Raw genomic sequence first — 21686 nt, 5'->3', positions numbered from 1 at the left:
ATTTTAACTTTGGCCCACAGTATACCCTTAGATGGCCATTTTGGAGTGAGTAAAACGGTAAACAGGATTACGAAATAATTCTACTGGCCTAATCTGTGGAAAGATGTTACGAGCTTTTGCAGAACCTGTCACACTTGTCAAGTTGTGGGTAAACCTAATTAGGTCACCCCAGTGCCCCACTGTGATCTATACCTGCATTCGGTGAACCCTTTTCAAAATTTATAGTGGATTGTGTTGACCCATTGCCAAAGACTAAAGCTGGCCATCAATATCTGCTAACTATTATGTGTACTGCATCCGGATTCCCAGAGGCAATACCTCTCAGAAATGTTAAAGCTAAAACTGTGGCGAAGGCTCTTACCAAGTTTTCTACATTTTCTGGTTTGCGTAAAGAAATCCAGTCTGATCAAGGACATGATTTTACATCTGGATTATTCCAGCAGGTAGTTTATGAACTGGGAGCTGAACAAATTACATCATCTGCATACCATCCAGAATCACAAGGGGCTTTAGAAAAATTTCATTCCACCCTCAAAACAATGATTATGATATTAAAATGTTGAAAATGGAAAAGACTGGGATGAAGGTATACATTTATTTTTGTTTGCAGTAAGAGAGTCGGTACAGAGATCACTGGGCTTTAGTCCATTTGAACTTGTATTTGGTCAGAGAGTGAGGGGACCTTTGACCTTGTTAAAGGAACAGTGGATTGATGGGGATGTACATGTTAACTTGTTAGACTATGTTTTGAAGTTCAGAAATAAACTACATCAAGCCTGTAGTCTATTGAGAGAAAACCTAAAGATTTCTCAAAACAGGATGAAGTGTTGGTTTGATAAGCGGGCTTGCAAACGAAAATACCAGGTGGGGGATAAGGTGCTTGCCTTATCTCCAATGTTGACAAATCCACTTCAGGCGAAATTCAACAGACCGTATGAAATAGTCTCTCAAATTAATGATGTGAATTATGTTATTAAAACGCCCGACTGACGTAAACTAACACAGGTGGTACATATAAATATGAAAAAGCCTAATTTTGACAAGCAGGCACCGTCTGTGAGTGTTGTTGTCAAAACATATGAATCTGGTAACCCTGAGAATGAAACAATTGACTCATCTGTGACTTTTCACAAGTCAAACGTGGTCCCAGTTAGGCTAATGAACTCGGTTGTTCTGGAAAACATTGATAACAGGTTGGCTCATCTGCAGCCAAAGCAACAACAACAGCTGAAAGAATTAATTCTGAATTTTAAGGATTTATTTCCCAATGTTCCCAAGCAAACCGCGGTTGCAGTACATGATGTAGATATTGTTCAAGCCAAACCGATTAAACAACACCCATATTACATGAACGTAGAAAAATGTAAATTGGCTGAGCAAGTGTTGTAAGTGGGGAAACAGATTCGATATGTCTCAGAAGCAAGGACTTTGGACAGAAAATGATTTTAGTTACAGAAGGCAATCGTGGGAAAACGGCAACAGAAGCAACACGCACAATTTACAGCAGTCGTGGGGAAAGTCGGTTCGGCAATAAAACACACACGGACAATTACTAACGAACGTGGGAATATCGCCTGGGAACAAAGTGCACTCGCATAACACCCGCACACACACGCAAACACACAAAGGAAAATTCTATACGATATCCGCCAGCCCTTGACCCTGTGCAGGCACAGCTCTGTGTTATTAAAGAGAGTAATCAACGCTCCCAACCCTATTCAATGCACAGCTCACTAACAATTTCTCCAGCGCCGTTCCACGGTTCTCAGCCTGGAGTGAAGCAGGGTGTCTCTCGGAGATGGCAAAGGGAAAGCACACGCGGCACCCTTTATAGTGCTCAGGGATGGAGGGTCCAGCCCAGGTAATCTACAGAGGGGCCAAAGGCTCCGTGCCAGCAGAGTGAAGCCGATTACAAAGGCCGATTGCTCGAGGCCAAGTACAAGGCTAATTAAAGGGGCCAATGGTGAGGTGTGTATTTGGCAGGTGGTGTGCCTTGACCAGGTAGTGGGTAGGTTTGTCACGTGAAAGTCACGACCCCTCCAATACAGTCTACCCCTCGGATCCACGCCACTCGCCAAGCATTACATGTAACAGAGTGAGAAGGAAAGTGCTATATCTTAATGGGTCTTACACTTAACTATTTCTAAGGTTAACGCTGTATGTGACTGTACAGAACTAGAGAAAGACAGACGTGCTCTGAATAACATACACACAGCGATGATAACGAGAGGTAAAACGTAGAGAGAAGGCAAACACGCCGAATTCCACGGTGGTAATTAATAAATATCAGTGGTGGAAGATCCTCCGTCGAGCCGTTCCAAAGCTACACACGAATTACCACCAGAGTGATCTGTCACAGGGATGCCGTCTTCAAGGAGTTACCACATCACTCACCCAGGCAGGGGGTAACTTCGAGTGGCCCCACAGGACATTCCCAGATCCACTCCTTTGGACTATACGGAGTTACAGCCACACATCCGATGTGCTCCGGATCGATGATCACTCCACCCTTGTGGGTGTAGCAGAGTTCCAAATCCCCAGCATCGACAAACTGGAACTGCTGCCTTTTCCAGGTTCGCTCCTCTCTCTCTGTCTCTTCTTCCGACTCCTGACCGTGAATGTCTGTGTCCTTGTTTTAAAGGTAAACAAGCTGCGAGTCGGTCAGTGAACAACGTCATAGTCCTGCCTCACTGAAGCGCTCTGTTAAAGTGACAGTCCACAGTGAACGAAACCTGCGGGTCCGTAACAGTGCATTGATGGGCGAGGAGGGGTCAAACCTTGATTGGCAGGTGACGTGCCTTCCGACCGGGTAGTGGGCAGTGATGTCACGTGACAGTCACGCCCCCTCCGATACACTGCGTTAGGCAATGTTCTCTCAAACCGTTCAGTCTCAGTGTACTCCCGACATGAAAACAATTAACTCTGTCTTTCCGTCCAGGCGACCAAGAACGCTCGGAGTCGACTTTCCTCCAGCAGCTGGTTCTCACAGCGCCAGTGCCTGGATCCCAGCTCAGAGTAGATGAGGAAGAATGTCCTTAACTCCTGGCAGAGTCATCGGGCGCCGTCATGACAAGTTTTTGCACCGATCTTTCTGGTGATTGCTCATGGCGTTTCTGCGGCATTCTCCAGCTTTATTTTTACGAGGTCGAGTTGCCGCTCGACGCTCAACCCAGCACGGATGGAAAGCGTGCAAGAGAGCCGGCTGGCCTTGAACTCGGGACCCTTCGCTCCGGAGTCCGGCGCTGATGCCACGACGCCTCACAGTGCCGAGGGGCAAATTCCATCCACACCAGGTGATGGTTCGAGGACGGCATTTGCCACATTCAGGTTGCCATCGCAGGGAGCTGTACGCTTGACAGACATAGAGGCGATCTATTCGAGAATCTCTCCCTCTAGACACTTCTGGAGAAGGCTCCAGAGTCAGGAAGTAGATCCCGCCAGGCGTCCACCAAGTCAAAGGAGCCGACTAACTCCTTCAGCTTCTTTGCCGATGCTGTGTCGCGCTGGAGACTGCAGAGGTTCTCCACCTCGAAGGTACATTTGAAGTCCCCACTCCCAGGACCCATGGAGCTCAGTAGAGTGGACAGCTGACGGAATAGGGAATAGGCGCGTCAGCATCACCCCGCCCCTCAGGGCAGACACGTTGATGAAATGCAGAGGTTCACCATCCAGGCGCACAGCCAGATGGAGCAGGCGGCCGGGCACCGACATCTCGAGCTTTAACCATTTCCGGCTGGAAGGTCGAGGCCAACAGGATCGTCACCCCGCTAGAGTTGGAGCTGAGGAGGCTCATGTAGACCCCTCCTTGCCGCTGCAGGAGCCAAGCGGACTCGTCCCCCGCGGTGGTATGGGTTCCCTACAGGAACCTCACCGTATATCGCCCATCCCAAAGGACTGAGAGATTCTTTTATCTGCCGAGAGAACCCCTGCTACCATTAAAATTTAGACCAGCTACAGTGAGCTTCATGTAAGGAGTTTACTAGGACTCAGCACCTGCACCCTTCCCGGTGAGAGCGGAGGCACCCTCAACCACACTAGCCCGAGAAAAAAAAACAAGAATTCTCTTTGCTTTCCGGGGCCCAGTGGTGCCAACGCCACTCACCTGTGACCCACCGTCTCCCGAAGGAGCGAGGCTGATTCCCACTCTGATGTCCCTCACCAGGTCATCCGGAAAGGATTTCAGCTGCCGCCTGACATTCCCAGACACAGCATTCCTCTTCCCCTTCACCTTCCGTCTAAGGATGACTCGCAGGGACTTCATCAGCCTCGGTGTGCCAGACCAGCGAAGCGAGGCGAGCTTAGGCCGATGCTTTGCACACTCAGAGGTGAGAATGAACTCTGTCATTTCCTCCACAGGTATCAATGGGGATTTCTCTGGAGGGGTGAGGATGTCCTTTGTCTCACTCCACCGCCTCACTACAGATAGATTCCCCCGTCTTCATCCCCGTGTGTTCGAACAGACGGCTGCACTTAAAAACCCACACTGCGCAGCGGGTACCTCCCTCATACCTTTCCGCTGCACCGTCGCATCAGTCTTATCCACAGTTACGACAATGGAGGGATCATCCCCAGGGTCTCCCTGCTAGTCGTTATTTGATGGGGTCGGCATGCAGAGTACATCACCCTCCCCAGGAGGCAGGTATGAGTTGGGTCTCAGCAGCTCAGATCCTAGGGATCCACCGGCAGCCCGATTATGAGAGTGAGAGAGCTTGGTCTCCTCTCCGCTCTTACTGTTTGATGCACTTGCCCCCAGGGAATCGCTTACTACTAAGTCCTGGGTGGAGGGCTTCAGGGCTGTCGCGATTGTGCAAACAGGGCTCGCACTAACTTTCAGCACAATCACACCACCTACCACAGGACTAGTGGCTACATCTGGAGATTCAGGGTTAGACACAAGCTCTACCCGGATTCCCACCCTTTCCTGGGAAATCCCCGCATCTACATTCCCTATCCTCTTGGGGGAAGATACCCTTCTCTTCTGAGGCGCACACAGGTGCCGGATTCACCAATGACGCGGTACTCTCCGCTTCCATCTGCGCACTTTCCCGAGCCTCCCGCTCCACTTCAGGGCAAATAGGCGGGAGCTCTGCGGTCTCGGGGGCCGACTTCTTAGTGTGTTTGGATTTCTTCTTTGCTTTCTTTCTCAGCATAAGCTCCTCCCCGTCCCTCGCCTGAACTTCCTTGTACGTAGCCTCAAGATCTCCCACCTGAACCACGGGGCAGGGGCAGGGACTGAAACAGACGTAGGAATAGGAGCAGGAAGCAGGAGTCGGCTCAGGTGCAGGCACAGGAATAGGATCGGGGCAGAGGTAGCTGGAGAATTAGTGCCCGAAGTGGACATCCTAGGGTTTCGGGTGTTAGGACAGTCCCTCCGAAAGTGCCCCATCTGAACCACGGGGCAGGGGCAGGGACTGAAACAGACGTAGGAATAGGAGCAGGAAGCAGGAGTCGGCTCAGGTGCAGGCACAGGAATAGGATCGGGGCAGAGGTAGCTGGGGCTCTGGTGCCCCAAGTGGACACCCTAAGGTTTCGGGTGTTAGGACAGTCCCTCCGAAAGTGCCCCACCTTCCTGCACGTAGCCCCAGGAGCACCCGCCTGAACCACAGGGGTAGTAGCAGAGACTGGAACAGACGTAGGAACAGGGACAGGGTTAGAGACAGGGTCAGGAGCAGGAGCAGGGGCCGGCACAGGTGTAGGAACAGGGATGGGATCAGGGGCAGAGTTAGCTGGGGCACTGGTTCCCGAAATGGACTCCCTGGGTTTTCGAGTGCTAGGACAGTCCCTCCGAAAGTGCCCCACCACCCCGCACGCATGGTACCGTGGGCGCTCAGAGTTCCAATACACCTGATAGTCTACCCCCTCGGGCCGGACAGTAAACCGGCCCTCAACGTCGTCCTCCATTTCCAGCTGCATGAACACCTGACGCCGGAAAGAGATTACGTTACGGAGGGTGTGTCTCTTAAATTTGAGTCTGATGTCAGTTATCTCTGACCGTACTTGTCCCAAGCTGTCTAGTGCGGGAAGCAGGACCTCGTTGGGGATTAAACGCTTAACGTGTCCGAAGACAATTCGCTGCGTGGACATGTCACCAGCTTCATCTTTAAAAGGATGTTTTCCACCGTGATCCCCCCAACTAAGATCCCGGTGTACTAACTCATCATTCTCTAGATAAAACACTGCCTTCCCGAACTCATTCACTGTGGCCAAAATGCCACCTTTCCCAAACAAGTCCTCCAGAGCCGCCACATATATTTTGCAGGGCGGTTCTTAGATTCAAAATACATTGCACTCGCGGTCTCCTTTCACCGACCAAAACAAGGCGTTGTCCGAGGCTGGAGATGCAGCCGTCTTTATCCAACTCCCCGAAGGCCTGCAACTCCGTGGAGAACGGCCCGGCATGCTGACACTATGTCCAAATCTAGAGATATACGGATGTGTCGGTTATAAGTCCTGGAACGAGTTGAGTGACTGGCCTGAAAAGTTTGTACTCGACAGTATCTTGCAGGCTCGGCACCAGAAATTCCAGCGCCAGGAAAGGCTCCGTCGGTCCTGCAGAACTTCCAGGCCGTGAGAGGTCGAGACTTCTCAACAGATGCTCCGGCTCCTACACCGAACGAGAATCACGACGATAAAGAGGAGGGACGTTGTTCCGATGTTAATGGGAGAGCAATGGCGTTTGTCTCCGTTGTTTGGAGCAAACCGGTCTCCTGGAGAATTGCCAGCAGCTGCAGCTGGGAGCCGTCAACGAACCCAGTCCAAACTGGCAGAAAAACTCCAAACGAAGCTTCCACGCTAAAACAGTGTGTGATGGGTGAATGTGGAGGGAGCCTTACTCTGTGTCTGACACAGGAATTGTGCGATGGGACAGTCTGGAGGGAGATTTTCTCAAAGTCTGACCTGCGATTGTGTTATTATACAGTGTGGAGGGAATTCTCTCAGTGTCTGACCTCGGTAGTGGGTTATTTCATGGTGTGTACAGAGATTCTCTCAATGTCTGACCCTGTGAGTGTGTAATGGGACGTGGTGTAGGTAGGTTCACTCTGTGTCTGACACCGGTAGTGTGCGATGGGATGGTGCGGAGAGAACTTCACTGTCTCAGAACCCGGGAGTGTGTGATGGGATAATGGAGAGGGAGATTTACTGTGTTTCTGACCCCCAGTTGTATGTAATTGGATGATTTAAAAAGAGCTTCATTCAGTGTCTGACCCTGGATGGTTCTGATGGGACGATGTGGAGTAAACCACACTCTCTGTCTGACACAGAGATTGTGTGATAGTACCATGCGGAGGAAGCTTCACTCTGCGTCTGACCCAGAGACTGTGTGATGCGACATTGCAGAGGGATCTTCACTCTGTATCTGATCCGTGGAGAGCGTGATACACTCTGTGTCTGACCCTCTGCTGTTTCCGACCATTGAGGATGCAGGTCTGATAGTATACCGTATATGAGCTTCCAATCTCTTTTGTCAATTTTGTCTGCAAAGCCAGGAGAGTGCTCAGGAAGGCTGGGGTCAGGAGAGTGGGTGTATCTCGGGTGCAAGGAAGCGGTGGTCAGCCTGGATGGGGATAGGGACTGAAGAGATCCTGGGGACTGGACAATCTCAGCCTGGAACTGAGGCGCAGCTGTACCACTTCATTGAGTGTGTGTGTGTGTGCTTGTGGTTCCCTATGCTACAGTTCCAAGGTGAACACAATGAGAATGTCCTTTGTAATCTGTTTCAGCTCAAGAACTCTTTTGGTATATCTCACACTGCAGAGACGTGTTTTCTCCCCGTGTCTGAACCCGGGAGTGTGTGATGGGACGGTGTTGAGGTAGCTTCACTCTCTGTCTGACCCCGGGAGTGTGTGATGGGACGGTGTTGAGGTAGCTTCACTCTGTGTCTGCCCCAGAAGTGTTTGATGGAAGGTGTGGAAGGAGCTTCACTCTGAGTCTAACCCCGACAGTGTGTGATGGGATGATGTTGAGGGAGCTTCACTCTGTGTCTGACCCCGGGAGTGTGTGATGGGACGATGCGGTTGGAACTTCACCCTGTGCTGAATGCCGGTATTCCATCCCGCATCCCATTCGTACTTGGGAACTCAGTGAAATCACGTCTGACATTACAGTAGATGTTAACTGTCTGTGGGCGCCTCGTCTCTGAGACGCTGCTGTACCAGTGTGAGGAGCTCAGAACCATTATTGCAGTTCACCGAGTGCGGGGGGCAGCAGTAACCCCAGGTCACTGTTTCTCCCCTAGTGAGACTCAGGTCCGACACCAATGCAGGAAGTTACAGCAGTTTATTGATTTCATCATGACAAATGTAAATTAAGGAATGTTTGAACTGGATAGGACGTGGAATCACGTCACTGCGGCACCGCCTCTGAGATCACAGAGAGCTCGGCTGAAGCCAGGATCTGTTAGAACAGTTAGAAATTAAACGTGTATTGCAGGAAATCGGCCAACATGTCCTCATCCAGCGAGCAGGGATGATCACACATTCAGATCTTCACAACTCCACTCTCAGTCCTGGTCTGGGTTCCTGCAGAGATCTCAGTTCCCTCTCTCCTGTTGGACTGAACCGATTCCAGTGCAGCCTGAAACAGATGGGAGAATAAAGATGAAATAAACTGATTACACAACAGTGTCAGTAACAGGGGACCGGGGTTAATGTTTCAACAACACTCACAGACAAATATCACCAGAAAACCCGCGGATCCGCTGATATTTCATCACATTGAACATTAACACAAGCACTTACCCGATCCGCCCCAGACTCGGGAGGGTCAGTATGACGCGGCGGAGAGCCGGGACAGATCTGTCTGTGAGCGAGTTTAATCCCAGGTCCAGAACCATCAGTGATGAGTTTGTAATGAGAGCGAAGGCGAGATCCTCGGCGCCAGAATCCCTGAGACCGACATTGTACAGACTGGAGATGAGAGAGAGTGAGGGTGAAGGACACAGAGAGACAGGAGATGGTACAAATCCCCAGTGCATATCAGTAACACAAGTACTGATCACATTAATGTTCAGTGTCAGGCACCCAGTGACTGTAAACACAATCTCCCACAGTCTGGTACTTACAGCAGTTTCTGTATTTTACACTCTGGGTTCCTCAGAGCCGCAGAAACCAGTTTCACTCCTGAATCTCCCAGTTTATTTTCACTCAGATCCAGCTCCGTCAGTGATGGGTTTGTACTGAGAGCGGCGACGAGATCCTCGACACCAGAATCTGTGAGACTGTTATCTCTCAGCCTACAGATGAGAGAAAGTGAGGGTGAAGGACACAGTGAGATACGAGACGGTAAAAATCCCCAGTGTTTATCAGTAACACAATTACTGATCACATTGATGTTCAGTGTCAGACACCCAGTGACTGTAAACACAATCTCCCACAGTCTGGTACTTACCACAGTTTCTGTATTTTACACTCCGGGTTCCTCAGAGTCACAAACACCAGTTTCACTCCTGAATCTCCCAGTTTATTACGACCCATGTTCAGATCCATCAGTGATCGGTTTGTTTTGAGAGCAGAGGCAAGATTCTCGGCACCAGAAACTGTGAGATCGATATTGTCCAACCTGGAGATGAGAAAAGGTGAAGGACACAGAGAGAGGAGGTGGTACAAATTCCCAGAGTTTATCTGTATCTCAATTACTGTTCACATTAATGTTCAGTGTCAGACTCTCAGTGACTGTAAACACAATCTCCCACAGACTGGTACTTACCCCAGTCTCTGTATTTTACACTCCGGGTTCCTCAGAGCCGCAGACACCAGTTTCACTCCTGAATCTCCCAGTTCATTCCCCGCAAGTCTAAACACAAACAGACAGATTGCTAAACAAATTGATGAATTGATGAGGGTCTGAGGGAATTACTCTCAATCAGGTATTTCAGGAACCACTATACCCTTCAGTAAATCACTGATCAGTGTTCCCATCACTGTCAACGTCCCTCTCTGCCCAGCTCCAGGGTATTCACCGAGTATCAGTAATTTAATCTGTTGGTGTGATCCTGTAAAATACACATATTCTGTCTCATTTCTGACGGTTAGAGAAGTGTTATTGGCCTGGGAGCATCAGAAGCAGCAGGGAGGAATGATGGAAGAAAGTCCCACAGTGTGGAAAATTTATGACTGGGAGACTGTCAATGGGAATGGTGGAAGAGACCGCACCTGAGGAAAACTCGATGGGAAGAGAGATCCCACAGGAGGAAGGAGGATGGGAAAAGTTAATCCTACAAGACGAGAGGATACAGAAAAAGATTTCATGGAAGAGGTGGGTCTGAACTGAGGCCCACAGTCGGGAGAGAAGATTTGCCCATGGGGTCTGGGTATCTGGTAGTGAGCACAGTCACACAGGTGGCCTGATGGTGATAGTCACACAAGAGGAAGGGCAGGGGAGGACAATCTCACAATGGTATTTCTTTCCTTCTCACTGGGACAGTCTGAGGACTGTCTCTTGTCCCTCACCGGGAAGGGAGTGTGAATCTCTGACCCACCTGCTGCAGTCAGTGTCGGTCTGGGTGTCAGTAACAGTGAGAAGGAACATTGTCAATGGACGTGTCACAGGCAGCGAGAAACACGGCCATTCCTGTGATTTATTATCATTAAACCAAAGGCCGGTGTTCTCAGAACTGACAAAGTCTCTAACAGCCCTTCACAAGGAATCACAGAAACCTCCTGTACTTGGGGAATTAGTGGCCAATCACTAGGGCATTTGTCACAATTTTTCAGAACCTCAGTTACTACAGTTTTAACCAAATCCCTTGACATTGAAACAACACAATGGAACAGAGTGATAGATAAGTCAAGTTACCTCAAATCCTGGCACTTGTGCAGCCTGGGTCCCAGCCGCTGGATTCCTTCACTCTGAACAAGGCAGTACTCCAGGTCGAGGTGTTTTATTGTGTCACGGAGTCCGATGACATAAGACAGGACCGCGCAGTCAATCGGGGTCAGTGTCATTCCACGGAATGAAAGTGATTCCATTGATTCCAGTGTGGCCTGAGCCAGTCCAAGATTCTGAGACTCAAACAGATAGTGCAATGTGTTCAGGAGGCTCCTTTTACCAGCTTCACTCTCTGTGTTTGAACTCTGGTGTTTAACCTTCTTCTTCACCCAGTCAATCACCTGGCAGGTTGTTTCATGAGGAAATGGACCCAGAAACTCTTCCAGGCCCCGAGCTGTCATTGGGGAGGAGAGGCCAGCAACAAAACGAAGAAATACCTCAAATCGTCCATCTGTCGTGTTGTGGGCTTCATTGAGGAATATCAGGATATCCCCGGGATATGGATTCAGGAATTGTGCGACTGCAGCTACAAACTCTTGGATGGTGAGGTGTGGGAATGTGTACACCACACACCGGGCAGAATCCTCTCTCTCCAAAAGCTCCATCAGGAACCCGGACAGGAACTGGGAAGGCTGCAGATTGTGGTTGATCAAATCATCATCTGTAAACACAATCTTCTTCTCGGACACTCCTCTGAAGGCCATCTGACCAACCCTGAGTAACACATCACGGGGGTTCTCAATCTCACGGCCGTGGTTTTTCAGGATGTTGTAAATATAGTAGGAGTACAGTTGGGTGATGGTCTTGGGAACTCCAGCAGTAGGAGGGGTTGTAGCTCATGGTGTACAGGATCTCGTTCTCCTTCACATATTTGAAAACAGCTGCCGCCACCGTCTGATCTTCAAAATGCCTGCTGAAATATTCCTTCCTTTCCTCACCAAACAATCCCAGGATTTCAGCCCAGACACTGATCTCTGCCTTTTCCAATAAATGTAACGCAGTGGGACGGGTGGTCACCAGCACTGAACACCCTGGGAGCAGCTTGCCCTGGATTAAACTGTACACAATGTCAGACACTTCACACCACCACTCGGGATCTGGGCACTGGTGCTTGGGTTCTGTATCTCTCCGACTGTCAGCAAAATCGATTCTGTGTTTGAATTCGTCCAAACCATCGAATATAAACAGCAATCCCTCTGGGTTCTTCCAGACCTCTCTCAGGATATTCCCAAAGTAAGGATACTGATCCAGAATCAGTTCCCTCAGGTTTATTCGACAGTTAATGGTGTTTAAATCCCGGAATTTGAAACTGAAGAAAAACTGGAATTGTTCGTATATTTTCCCCGTGGCCCAGTCATAAACAATCTTTTGTACCATTGTTGTTTTCCCTATCCCCGGGATTCCAGCCACTGCTGCTGAATTCCCAGTTTTAGATTTACTCCGGGAAAAGCTGCTCTGGAGTAACTGATCAGTCCGGATTTTTTCCAGCTCTCTGCGGAGATGTTTCTGTCTCCACTCCTCGTGGTCTCTGCCTCTTGCCAGCAGCTCATGTTCCACCAGTCTCCGATCTCGAACAGTAGAAATGACCGTGAGCTCAGCGTATCGGTCAACCAGCTGGAAAACCGTCACCTTCTCCCTCATCAGGATCGTGTTCACTCTCAGTGTTTCAGTTTGTGCCCGCAGAGTCTCCTTGTGTTTCTGTTGAACATCTTCCATGGGAACAGAGAACATAGTCAAAATGTTAAATGGTTCAACGGACAAAGAATATTATAACTGCATTTCAACATTCAGTGTTTGAGATTACATGAATTAATTCAATGCTTACATGGATATTAGGCAGAAAGTAAAATTCTGTTCACAGACACCGGAATTGACAGCGATGGATGTCTCAGAAAATGTCCATTTCTCATATTCTGATACTAGTTATTTGTGAAGGTGAACTTTCCCCTGATATCCTATTCCAATCCTGACTGCACTCCCGTTGCAACAACATTTCACTATATTTCAAGCATTGCTTGCATCATTAACAGATGATGTTAATGTTGATCTGGCATGGAAATATGGAGAGAAGGACACTGTGAATTTTGGCAAAGCTGCACACTGGGGAGTCCATTGCTCTTACATCACAACAAGAGCAGAATATGTGGAAAATACTCAAGTCGGGCAGCGGGTGGGGGAGAATCACAGTGACATGCGGATCGATAACCCATCAGAATGACAAGAAAGAAAATGGGTAGTTTTCAATCGCAGTGATGGAGGATTGGTGGAAAGGTGAAATCTCTGTTATTGGAAGAAGCCAGAAGCGTCTGTCTCAGTGATGGACATTGTTTATGTGGAGAGGGTGGTGAAGTCTTGGCAACTGCTACTCATCAGTCTTGCTGTGGCGGTGTGGGGCGCTGTCTTATGAGGCCTCCGTCTGTCAAAGTCGACCATGGATGTCCTGACCCCTTCATTTCCATTCAGCAATGTCTACCCATGATCATATTTGCATATGCTTGTATGGAGTGCTGAATCCCCCTTGTGTTGATGAAAATCTATCCTTAGAGCTAATTGTGGATTTCAGAAAAGGCAAGGTGAGGGTACACAACACAGCAATCCTCATAGAGGGATCAGAAGTGGAAAGAGTGAGCAATTTTAAATTGCTGGCTGTCAATATCTCTGAGGATCAAACCTGGAGCCAATATATCAATACAGCTACAAAGAAGACACAACAGTGGCTATCAGGAATTTCCAAAATCACTCGAATTTGTAACTGGGCATTGTAACTGGCTGCATCGCCGTCTGGTTCATGGGGACCACTGCACAGGATCAGAGTAAGTCACACACTCAACGATTCAGGTACAACTTCACCTCTGCCATCCAGTTTCCTAATGGACATTCAACCCCTCGATAGTGCCTCACAAATCACTTTTTTTATTTCCATTTCTGTACAACTTATTTAATTTAACATTTCATATAATCACGCAGTCATGCATAACTCTACATGCACAACTTTCAGGCCCTGATGCCATTTTGCTGCTCAGCCAGCTCCACTGGACAGGCCACGTGCCTCGCATGGACAATTCCAGGTTACCGAAAGCAGTATCTAAGGAGAACTCACTCAGGGCAAGAGAGATGGTGGTGTCCAACGCAAGAGATACAAGGACCAAATTAAGCAACAGCTCTCTCAGGCAAATATGGAGGTTGTCCACGGAAAAACCAAAAATTCAGAGGAACCCAGAAGAGCGACTGCTGGAAAGAGGAGGAGATGCAAGAAGGATCCAACTACCGAAATGCCCGACTCCCAGCGACATCCGTGTTCCAACTGCTCCCGGGTGTGCAGATCCAGCATTGGCCCCCACAGTCAGCAACGATCGTGCCGTCATCCAGTACGTACGTTCGCACACACACACACACACACACACACACCTGTGTGTTATTATCACAGAGGGTGATGTTTTCCACCAGAAACCGGTCAGGACTGCCCAAACCAGAAATGCTGCAACAGCAGTTCCGTGCGAACAGCACGTATTGCATGACTGACAGCTTACATTGTTCGTAATCAGCAGGAGCTCAAGAAATGCAGCTCCGATTTGTGGAATATCAGCCAGACAGCGAAACGGCAATACCGAGACAGGATTCAGGCACAACTCTCCTCCAACAACACACACAGCTTAGAGTAAGGTCTGCACACCATCGTGGACTTCAAAGCCAAGCATCGCTGCATCTCTCCCAGATGAGCCAAATCTTTTATACGCTCGGTTCAATATCGCCAACACTGAGGCCCCGAGGAGAGCTGACAAAGCGACCTGCACATTGGTCATCTCTGAGGCTGAAGTTCGCATGTGTTTCCAATGAGTGGACAGTTGCAAGCCTGCGGGACCGGACGACATCCCAGGGCGGGTACTCAGGATGTGCACGGCGCAAATGGCTGGTGAGTTTACGGATATTTTTAATCTCTCCCTCTCCAAGTGTAGAGTGCCGTCCTGCTTCAAAACATCCACCATTGTCCCTGTACCTAAAACTACGAAGGCAACATGTCTGAACGTCTGGCGTCCTGTCGCTCTCACCTCAAAAATAAGCAAATGCTTTGAGAGGCGGGTCAAGGACTAGATCTGCCGCATGCTGTCACCCACACTGGACCAACTACAATTCATCTACTGACACAACCGAACGTCAGATGACACAATAGTCACTGTTCTGCACACCACCTTAAACATCTGGAGAAGAGGGATGTTTATGTGAGAATGCTGTTCTTGAACTACAATTCAGCAATCAATACCTCCATTCCCTCCAGGTTTGACAAGAAGCTCAGAGACATCAGCCTTGAGCCTGCCTTCTGCAGCTGGATCCTGGAGTTCCTGCCGGATCACCGGCAAGTGGTAAGAGTGGGCTCCTTCACTTCCGTCCCTCAACACAGGAGCCCCTCAGGGCTGAGTCCTGTGCTCCCTCCTTTACTCTCTGTATACGCATGATTGTGTTGTAGATGATACTATATTTATTGGCCAAATCTCAAATCATAATCATGTATGATTATGTGATGTATGATTATGTTGAGAAGTGATCACCCTGACACACTGGTGTCAAGAAAGCAACTTGTCCGTCTATGTTGCAAAAACAAAGGAGCTGGTTGCAATGTCACAGAAACAAGAGGACTGGAGACAGGCTAACCACTATTGACACCAGTGGATCTGGGGTTGAGAGGGTAAACAGCTTTCACATCACTGAGGACCTCACGTGGTCTGTACACACCAGCTGTGTGGTGAAAAAAGGCTCAACAGCAACTCTTTCACCTCAGATGGTTGATGAAGTTTGGTATGGACCCCAAATGCTAATGATTTTCTACAGGGCCACAACTGAAAGCATCGTTGGCTGCATCATTGCCTGGTATGGGAACTGTACTTCTCTCAATCGCAGAACTCTACAGAGAGTGGTGCGGACAGTCCAGCACATCTGTAGTTGTGAACTTCCTATTATTCAGGTAATTTCATAGACGGGGGTAAAAAGGGCCCGAAGGATCATCCTGTACCCAAGTCGCGCCACCCACAAACTATTCCAGCTGATAGCATCCGGGAAACGGTACCGCAGCATCAAAGCCAGGACCGACAGACTCCAGGACAGCTTCTCCCACCAGGCCATCAGACTGATTAATTCACGCTGATACAATTCTATCCCTATAATTGTATACATAAATACACGCTCACCACACATGCACACGTAATTGTGCTGCTGGCACAGAAAAACAATTTTCACGACATGTGTCCGTGATATTAACCCTGATTCTGAGAATTTTTATCTGGCTGTTGTCTCATTTTTTTAGATCTGTCCTTCATCATCCTCATACTGTCCTCTTGCATATCAATCTAAGTGCGCTCCAGTGCACATGGTGTTTTCTACAAATTGTTATTTCTTATTTTTCTTTGCATATTTTCCAGATCTGCTTCAGACCAGGATACTGTACCAAAATTATATGTCAATATGGGCACAGTGAGTGTTTACAACCTTTGTTATATTTTTACTGTTCAGCTCTGTTTGGCAGATTTTCTTGATCCTTAATGTAAATTCAGATCTTCTTCAGCCTTGAAGTAAATTTTGTTGTAAGGTTTTCCTTTATCACACGATGATCTATTTTCTTTGCTAATTGATACCCTAAATATATGTTTCATATTCTGTTGCTTTGCTTTTCTGATGCTCTGTTTGAAATTCTACTGGCTCTATTGCACCTTTCTTTATGTTTAACGTTCTGCACTTTTCTAGTCTGAAGTTCATCCTTATATATATTTGGAAATTAGTTCCATTATTTGAATTATTTGTTTTAGCTTTAGCAAGAGCAAATAATTTCAAAGCACCAATATATAGCTGTCTCAAGGTACAATTCGTATTTTCTTCTGATTTGATACCTGATTTTTGTCCGTTTCAGTGAATAATGAGCGGGTTTAAAGCTAGACAAAGCCATGGTGGGTTCAGTGAATCACTCTGGAAAATCCCTCAATTTATTTTGATAATGGTGGTTGTTCCTTCATGGTAGTTAATAGGACGATTATTTTCCACCAATGATTCATCAGATTGTGTGGAAATTTCACAAATATTGGATGAATCTTATATATACTTGGAATATCTCTTAACCATGTGGGGGAGAGAAACAAATGTTTTTTGATAGACAGTAAAACACTGAAAGATTTCTGCTTTCCACAGAGTTTGAAGTAGAATTACATAATCTGTTTTCTGTTGTTCATACCCGACCGGTATTCTTTCTGCTCTCCTGTGAGTATATTGTGGTTATCTAAGTGAGTTGTAATTAGTTACAAGATGCACGATGCTGCAATTTACATATTAAAAAATGGTCTTATTATTAAGAGCCAATAATAACAGTAGTCTTATAAATGCAGAATTAAAGCTGTCCTTGAGGCTGGTGTCCTTAAGCCTTTTATATCTTCTGCCCCCATGGGAGTATGAAAGAAAGAATATTTGAGGTGGTTTGGGGTTCAGCAGCAAGGCTTTGGGTGGGGTTAGCGTCTTGCCAACCTGATTACACATGGATGTTGTCTACTTGTATATTGGTAGAGTCTTTGACAAGGCCCCACATGGGAGGCTCATACAGAATATTAACATGCCTGGGAACTGTGTGAATTGTCCTGGCTGGCGGGGACCCACACTGGGAGAAATTTCTTGGCTGGCGGGCGGTGAATCTGTGAAATTATGGAAGACATGACATTGGGTATATTTAAAATGCAAGTCGATATGTTCCTGATGAGGTAGAGTGTCAACGTTTACTGTGGTAATGGGGTAGAGAGGAATTGAAGAGCAAATTCACTGAGCCGAATAGCTTAATTCTGCTCCTGGATCTTATGGTTTTAGGGAGAATCTGGAGAATTTTATACACCTGATTGTCCAGCTCTTGGAAGGATTGGAGAGGGTGCAGAACAGGTTCATCGGGTGTTGCCTGGATTCGGTGGCATGTGCTACAAGTAGAAGTTTGATAAACTTGGTTTGTTTACCCTGGTGGTAGAACAGAGATCTGACAGAGGTGTACAGGTTTGAGAGATAAGAGTTTGGGTCGACAGCCTGTATTTTGTTTGTTATTTTTTACTTAAGACCTGTGTCTAATACCAGAGGGGATTTGGTTAAGGTGAGATGGGGTAAATTTACAGCAATTGTGGGTAGTTTTTTTCACAGAGTTGCAGGTGCCTGGAATTTACTGTCTGGGTCATGTCGGGGGCAACTATGCTAAAGGTGCTCCAAGTTATACATGAATGTGCATGAAATGCAAGGATATGGTCAATAATATAAGAAAGGATACTAAAGTCATTTTTTTCGTTCCCAGATATATAAAGAGTAAAAAAGAGAGGAGGGGCTGTATGGGAACCCTGAAAAATGATGCTGTAGTTGCAGTAGCGGGTGAAAAGGAAATGCCAGACAAGCTCTGTGCAAGTCGCTAGCGGAATTACAAAAGGTGAAGAACGTCAGTGATCAGAATTGTGTGTAGTGCTATTACAAAGGAAAAGGGGCTTGGAAGATGAAAGGTCTGAAGATAGAAAAGTCACCTGGACTGGGTCATAAAGTGTATCAGGAGCCTGTCAGAAGTGTGTGGGGATTACTAGAACGTGAGGACCTGGAGTGAAGGCTTCACCAGAACCAACAGTTGGATTAATAGTAAAATACAATGTAGAATATTCAGGTTGCAATGAGAGATTCTCTGAATTGTAACTTGAAACCAGAGATCAGTGAGTGATTAATGGTGAATTTTCCTTCCCAGATTCCACCAAGTCACAGTCAAAATTCTGAGATGCGGTTTGAACTGACAATTTCATCACTCACCAAGCAGTTCAGTAGGTAACTCAGATAACACTTGGCCGATGTTCATGTATTCCTGTGGATCCGGACCTGTTTGAATCAAAATATGTCCATGAAAACAGAGCTCGAATAAATAAACCTGTTTATTTCAATGTGCCTGTGTGTTCAGTGTGTTGTTTTAACATACCGAGTTCCTGTATTTCCCTCAGTATTCTGTCCAACTTCGGTAACTCAGTCCTCCACATCAGAAAGGATTCCCACATCGCCCTCCGGGCCCGGGAGCCTTTGCCAATCACCAAACTGAGGAAGAGTCTGGAACTCTCTGTCCGGTTTCCCTTCTCTGTCAGTTCAGTGACTTTCTACAAAAGGAAAAAATGAATTTATTATGGAGCAGACGGACAGACATGGAGAATGTGCAGGAAAATATCTGTTCTTGGTCCCGGTAGCTTCAGAACAGATGCAGTCACTGGGCTGCTGCCTCATCCTCTCTGAGTTCAGTCATTAAAAGAGAAACCATTACTGAAGGAAATTCTAAATCAATATTGTGGAAGTGTCACGTACCCCGTGACTGGTTAAAAAACCAACAGAAATAGAAAATACCGTAGAGTCTGGTTTTGCTATAAACTAATGCTATTTATTAGTAACTACGCAATACATTAATATAAATGCAGATATATCAAACAGGTTAGCAATATATATAGTTAGTATATATAAGTGTGGAAACAGGAAAACCAAGTTTCTTCAATCCTAGGGGTAAATGGATGCAGTCTTCTGATGATGAATGAAGTTCAGTTCAGTTCGTGGTATTGAGTTAAGTAGTGATGGAGAGAAAGAGAGGGAGAGTTTTGAGTCTTCAGGTTATGACGCCATCGATCATCCTGTTGTCCTCCGAAATCCTTTGGAAGTCACCGATTGTGACCGCAACAAAGGGGACCATTCTGTCATGGAATTATTCACACAGGCGAGGGTTGGACACACGAATAACCCCCCCCCCCCACCGGTCACACCTTTTTCACACTGTGAGAGCCACTGTTCGATTCTCCTTATCGATCCTACAAAACCCACCTTTTCTGTGGCCACAACAAAGCTCATTCAGCGTCCAAAACCATGTGTCTGTAGGTCTATCAACGGACCTCCTATTTATCTCACTGTGCTGAACTCCAGCTGTCCACCAAATAATGCCGCCCTCGGTCACCATGGCGACCCACGAGCTGCTCACTGCTCTCTCTCCGTAAGAACTCACAAGCAGGCAATGTCCTTGTAAAAGTGTAAACAAGCTTGCAGAGAAATCATAACACCATCTCCGAGCAGTCAGTCAGTCAGTCTCTCTCTCTCTCACACACACCCACACACACACACACACACACGCACACACAGTGTCCGCGGTTCAACAACAACTCCCTCTCTTTTTCAAAAACACAGTTCACAGGAGTAATTCAGGACCCCGCCAGTAAGGATAAGGATTCACTGACAACCTGCAGAATATTCAACATGATTAATTTACTTGTCCATCAATGTGCAACATTACATCAAAAAGATGTGACTACAAGAATGGAAGTGAGGGGAGAGCGAGAGAGCAAAAATGGATGGTGGGCATCACTGAATTCTGGATGAAAGAAGATCATATTTTGGTGATTACATCCAAGGATAAATATTTCACCAGAAGTGTAGGCAGGTGGGTGAAAGGGTTGTGTTGACTCTGTTGTCATGAAAATAAAAGTCCTTATAAAGAGGTGAAATCGGATTGGACGATGTAGATGTTAAGTAACTGCATAGGACCCTGAAAATGACCCTGATGGAACAGTAACCAGGATGTGAGCTACAAATTCCAGTGGGAGAGAGAAGAGGCATGTTAAAATAGTCATGGGGAATTTCAATATGCAGGTAGCTTTGGAAAATCAGGTTGGTGCTGAATCCCAAGAGAGATAATTCATAGAATGCCTCTGAGATGGCTTTTGATTGAAGCCTGTGGTTGAGCCCACTATAGGAACGGCTTATCTTGAGTCTGTGTAGTGTATTGCACCAGATTTGATTGGGGAGCTTCAGCTAAATAAACCCTTAAGAGGCAGTGATCAGCAAATAGCAGAACTCACACAGCAGTTTGAGAGGGAGAAGGTAAAAGTTAGATGTATACATATTACAGTGGAATAAAGGAATTACAGAGGCATGTGAGAGGAGTTGAGCAAAACCAAATTGGAAGAGGACACTAGCAGAGGCAACAGCAAAGCAGGAATAGATGAAGATTCTGGGAGGGATTCGGAAGGTGCAGGTAGAGGTTGATAATCCCAAAGATGAAAAATTATACCAGAGGGAGGATGAGCAACAGTGGCTGATGAGGAAGTCAATATCAGTGCAAATGCACAGGAGAGGACATAGAATATAGCAAAATATATTGGAAAGCTGGAGGACTGGGAAGCTTTTACTAACCAGCAGAAAACAACAAATAAGCTGTAAGTATACAAAATATGAAATATGAAAGTAGGCTACCTAATAATGTAAAATGGCTCACCAAAAGGTTTTCCTGATATATATGTTCTTTTCGGACAACCTATTGATTTTTGGGGTCATGAGATATCAGCTTTGTGCATGGTAGTTCATGTCCAACCAATATTAAAGTTTTTCCAAGGAAGTTACTGGGAAAGTTGATGAATCAATGGAAGTGGGTCTTGTCTGCATGGACTTTCGCACGGCATTTGACAAGGTATTGCATAGGAAGGTTGTCAAGAAAGTTTATTTGCTCCGCATTCAAGGTAAAATGGTAAATTGGATTTGACACTGGCTTTTTGGAAGAAGACAGAGTGGTTATAGATGGTTGAATCACTGCCTGGGATCGGTGCTGGGTCCATTGTCTTTGTCATCTATATCAACAATCTGGCGAAAATGTGATTAACTGGATCAGCAAATTTGCTGATGACACCAAGAGTGGGAACGTGTAGTGGAGAGTGAGGAAGATGACCAAAGCTTGCAGTGGTGTCTAAACCGGTTGAGAAATGGGCTGAAAAATGACCGATGGAATTTAATGCAGACAAGTGCAACATGTTGTAGTTTCGAATGACCAAGCAGGGTCGATCTTCTTCAGTGACTAGTAGGGCACTGAGTAGTGTGGTAGAACAAAGTGATCTGGGAATACAGGTCCACGACTCCTT

The 21686-nt window shown here is 46.9% G+C and overlaps 2 protein-coding genes across 2 annotated transcripts in view; one reads left to right on the top strand and one right to left on the bottom strand.

Annotated features, from left to right (window-relative positions):
- The window catches only part of LOC132386637 (zinc finger protein 271-like), an 89402-nt gene that overhangs the window by 4023 nt on the left and 63693 nt on the right, over positions 1-21686 (top strand). Inside the window, exons 3-6 of the mRNA XM_059958932.1 lie at positions 2939-3015; positions 4163-4325; positions 6496-6674; positions 15044-15128. Of these exons, the coding sequence (XP_059814915.1) occupies positions 2939-3015; positions 4163-4325; positions 6496-6674; positions 15044-15128 (504 nt within the window). The remainder of the gene's footprint in view (positions 1-2938; positions 3016-4162; positions 4326-6495; positions 6675-15043; positions 15129-21686) is intronic.
- On the bottom strand, positions 7718-18988 carry LOC132386647 (NACHT, LRR and PYD domains-containing protein 3-like). The gene is made up of 8 exons (XM_059958957.1): positions 18728-18988; positions 18565-18630; positions 10795-12476; positions 9706-9792; positions 9388-9558; positions 9062-9232; positions 8739-8906; positions 7718-8574 (listed from the first exon to the last, which is right to left on the bottom strand). Exons 3-8 carry the CDS (start codon positions 11469-11471, stop codon positions 8487-8489), a joined length of 1362 nt encoding a protein of 453 aa, XP_059814940.1. The 5' UTR covers positions 11472-12476; positions 18565-18630; positions 18728-18988; the 3' UTR covers positions 7718-8486.

Source organism: Hypanus sabinus, unplaced genomic scaffold (genome assembly GCF_030144855.1).
Source record: "Hypanus sabinus isolate sHypSab1 unplaced genomic scaffold, sHypSab1.hap1 scaffold_124, whole genome shotgun sequence".
NCBI lineage: Eukaryota > Metazoa > Chordata > Chondrichthyes > Myliobatiformes > Dasyatidae > Hypanus > Hypanus sabinus.
The sequence above is the reverse complement of the archived record's forward strand: the minus strand, read 5'-3'. Positions and strand labels throughout refer to the sequence as shown.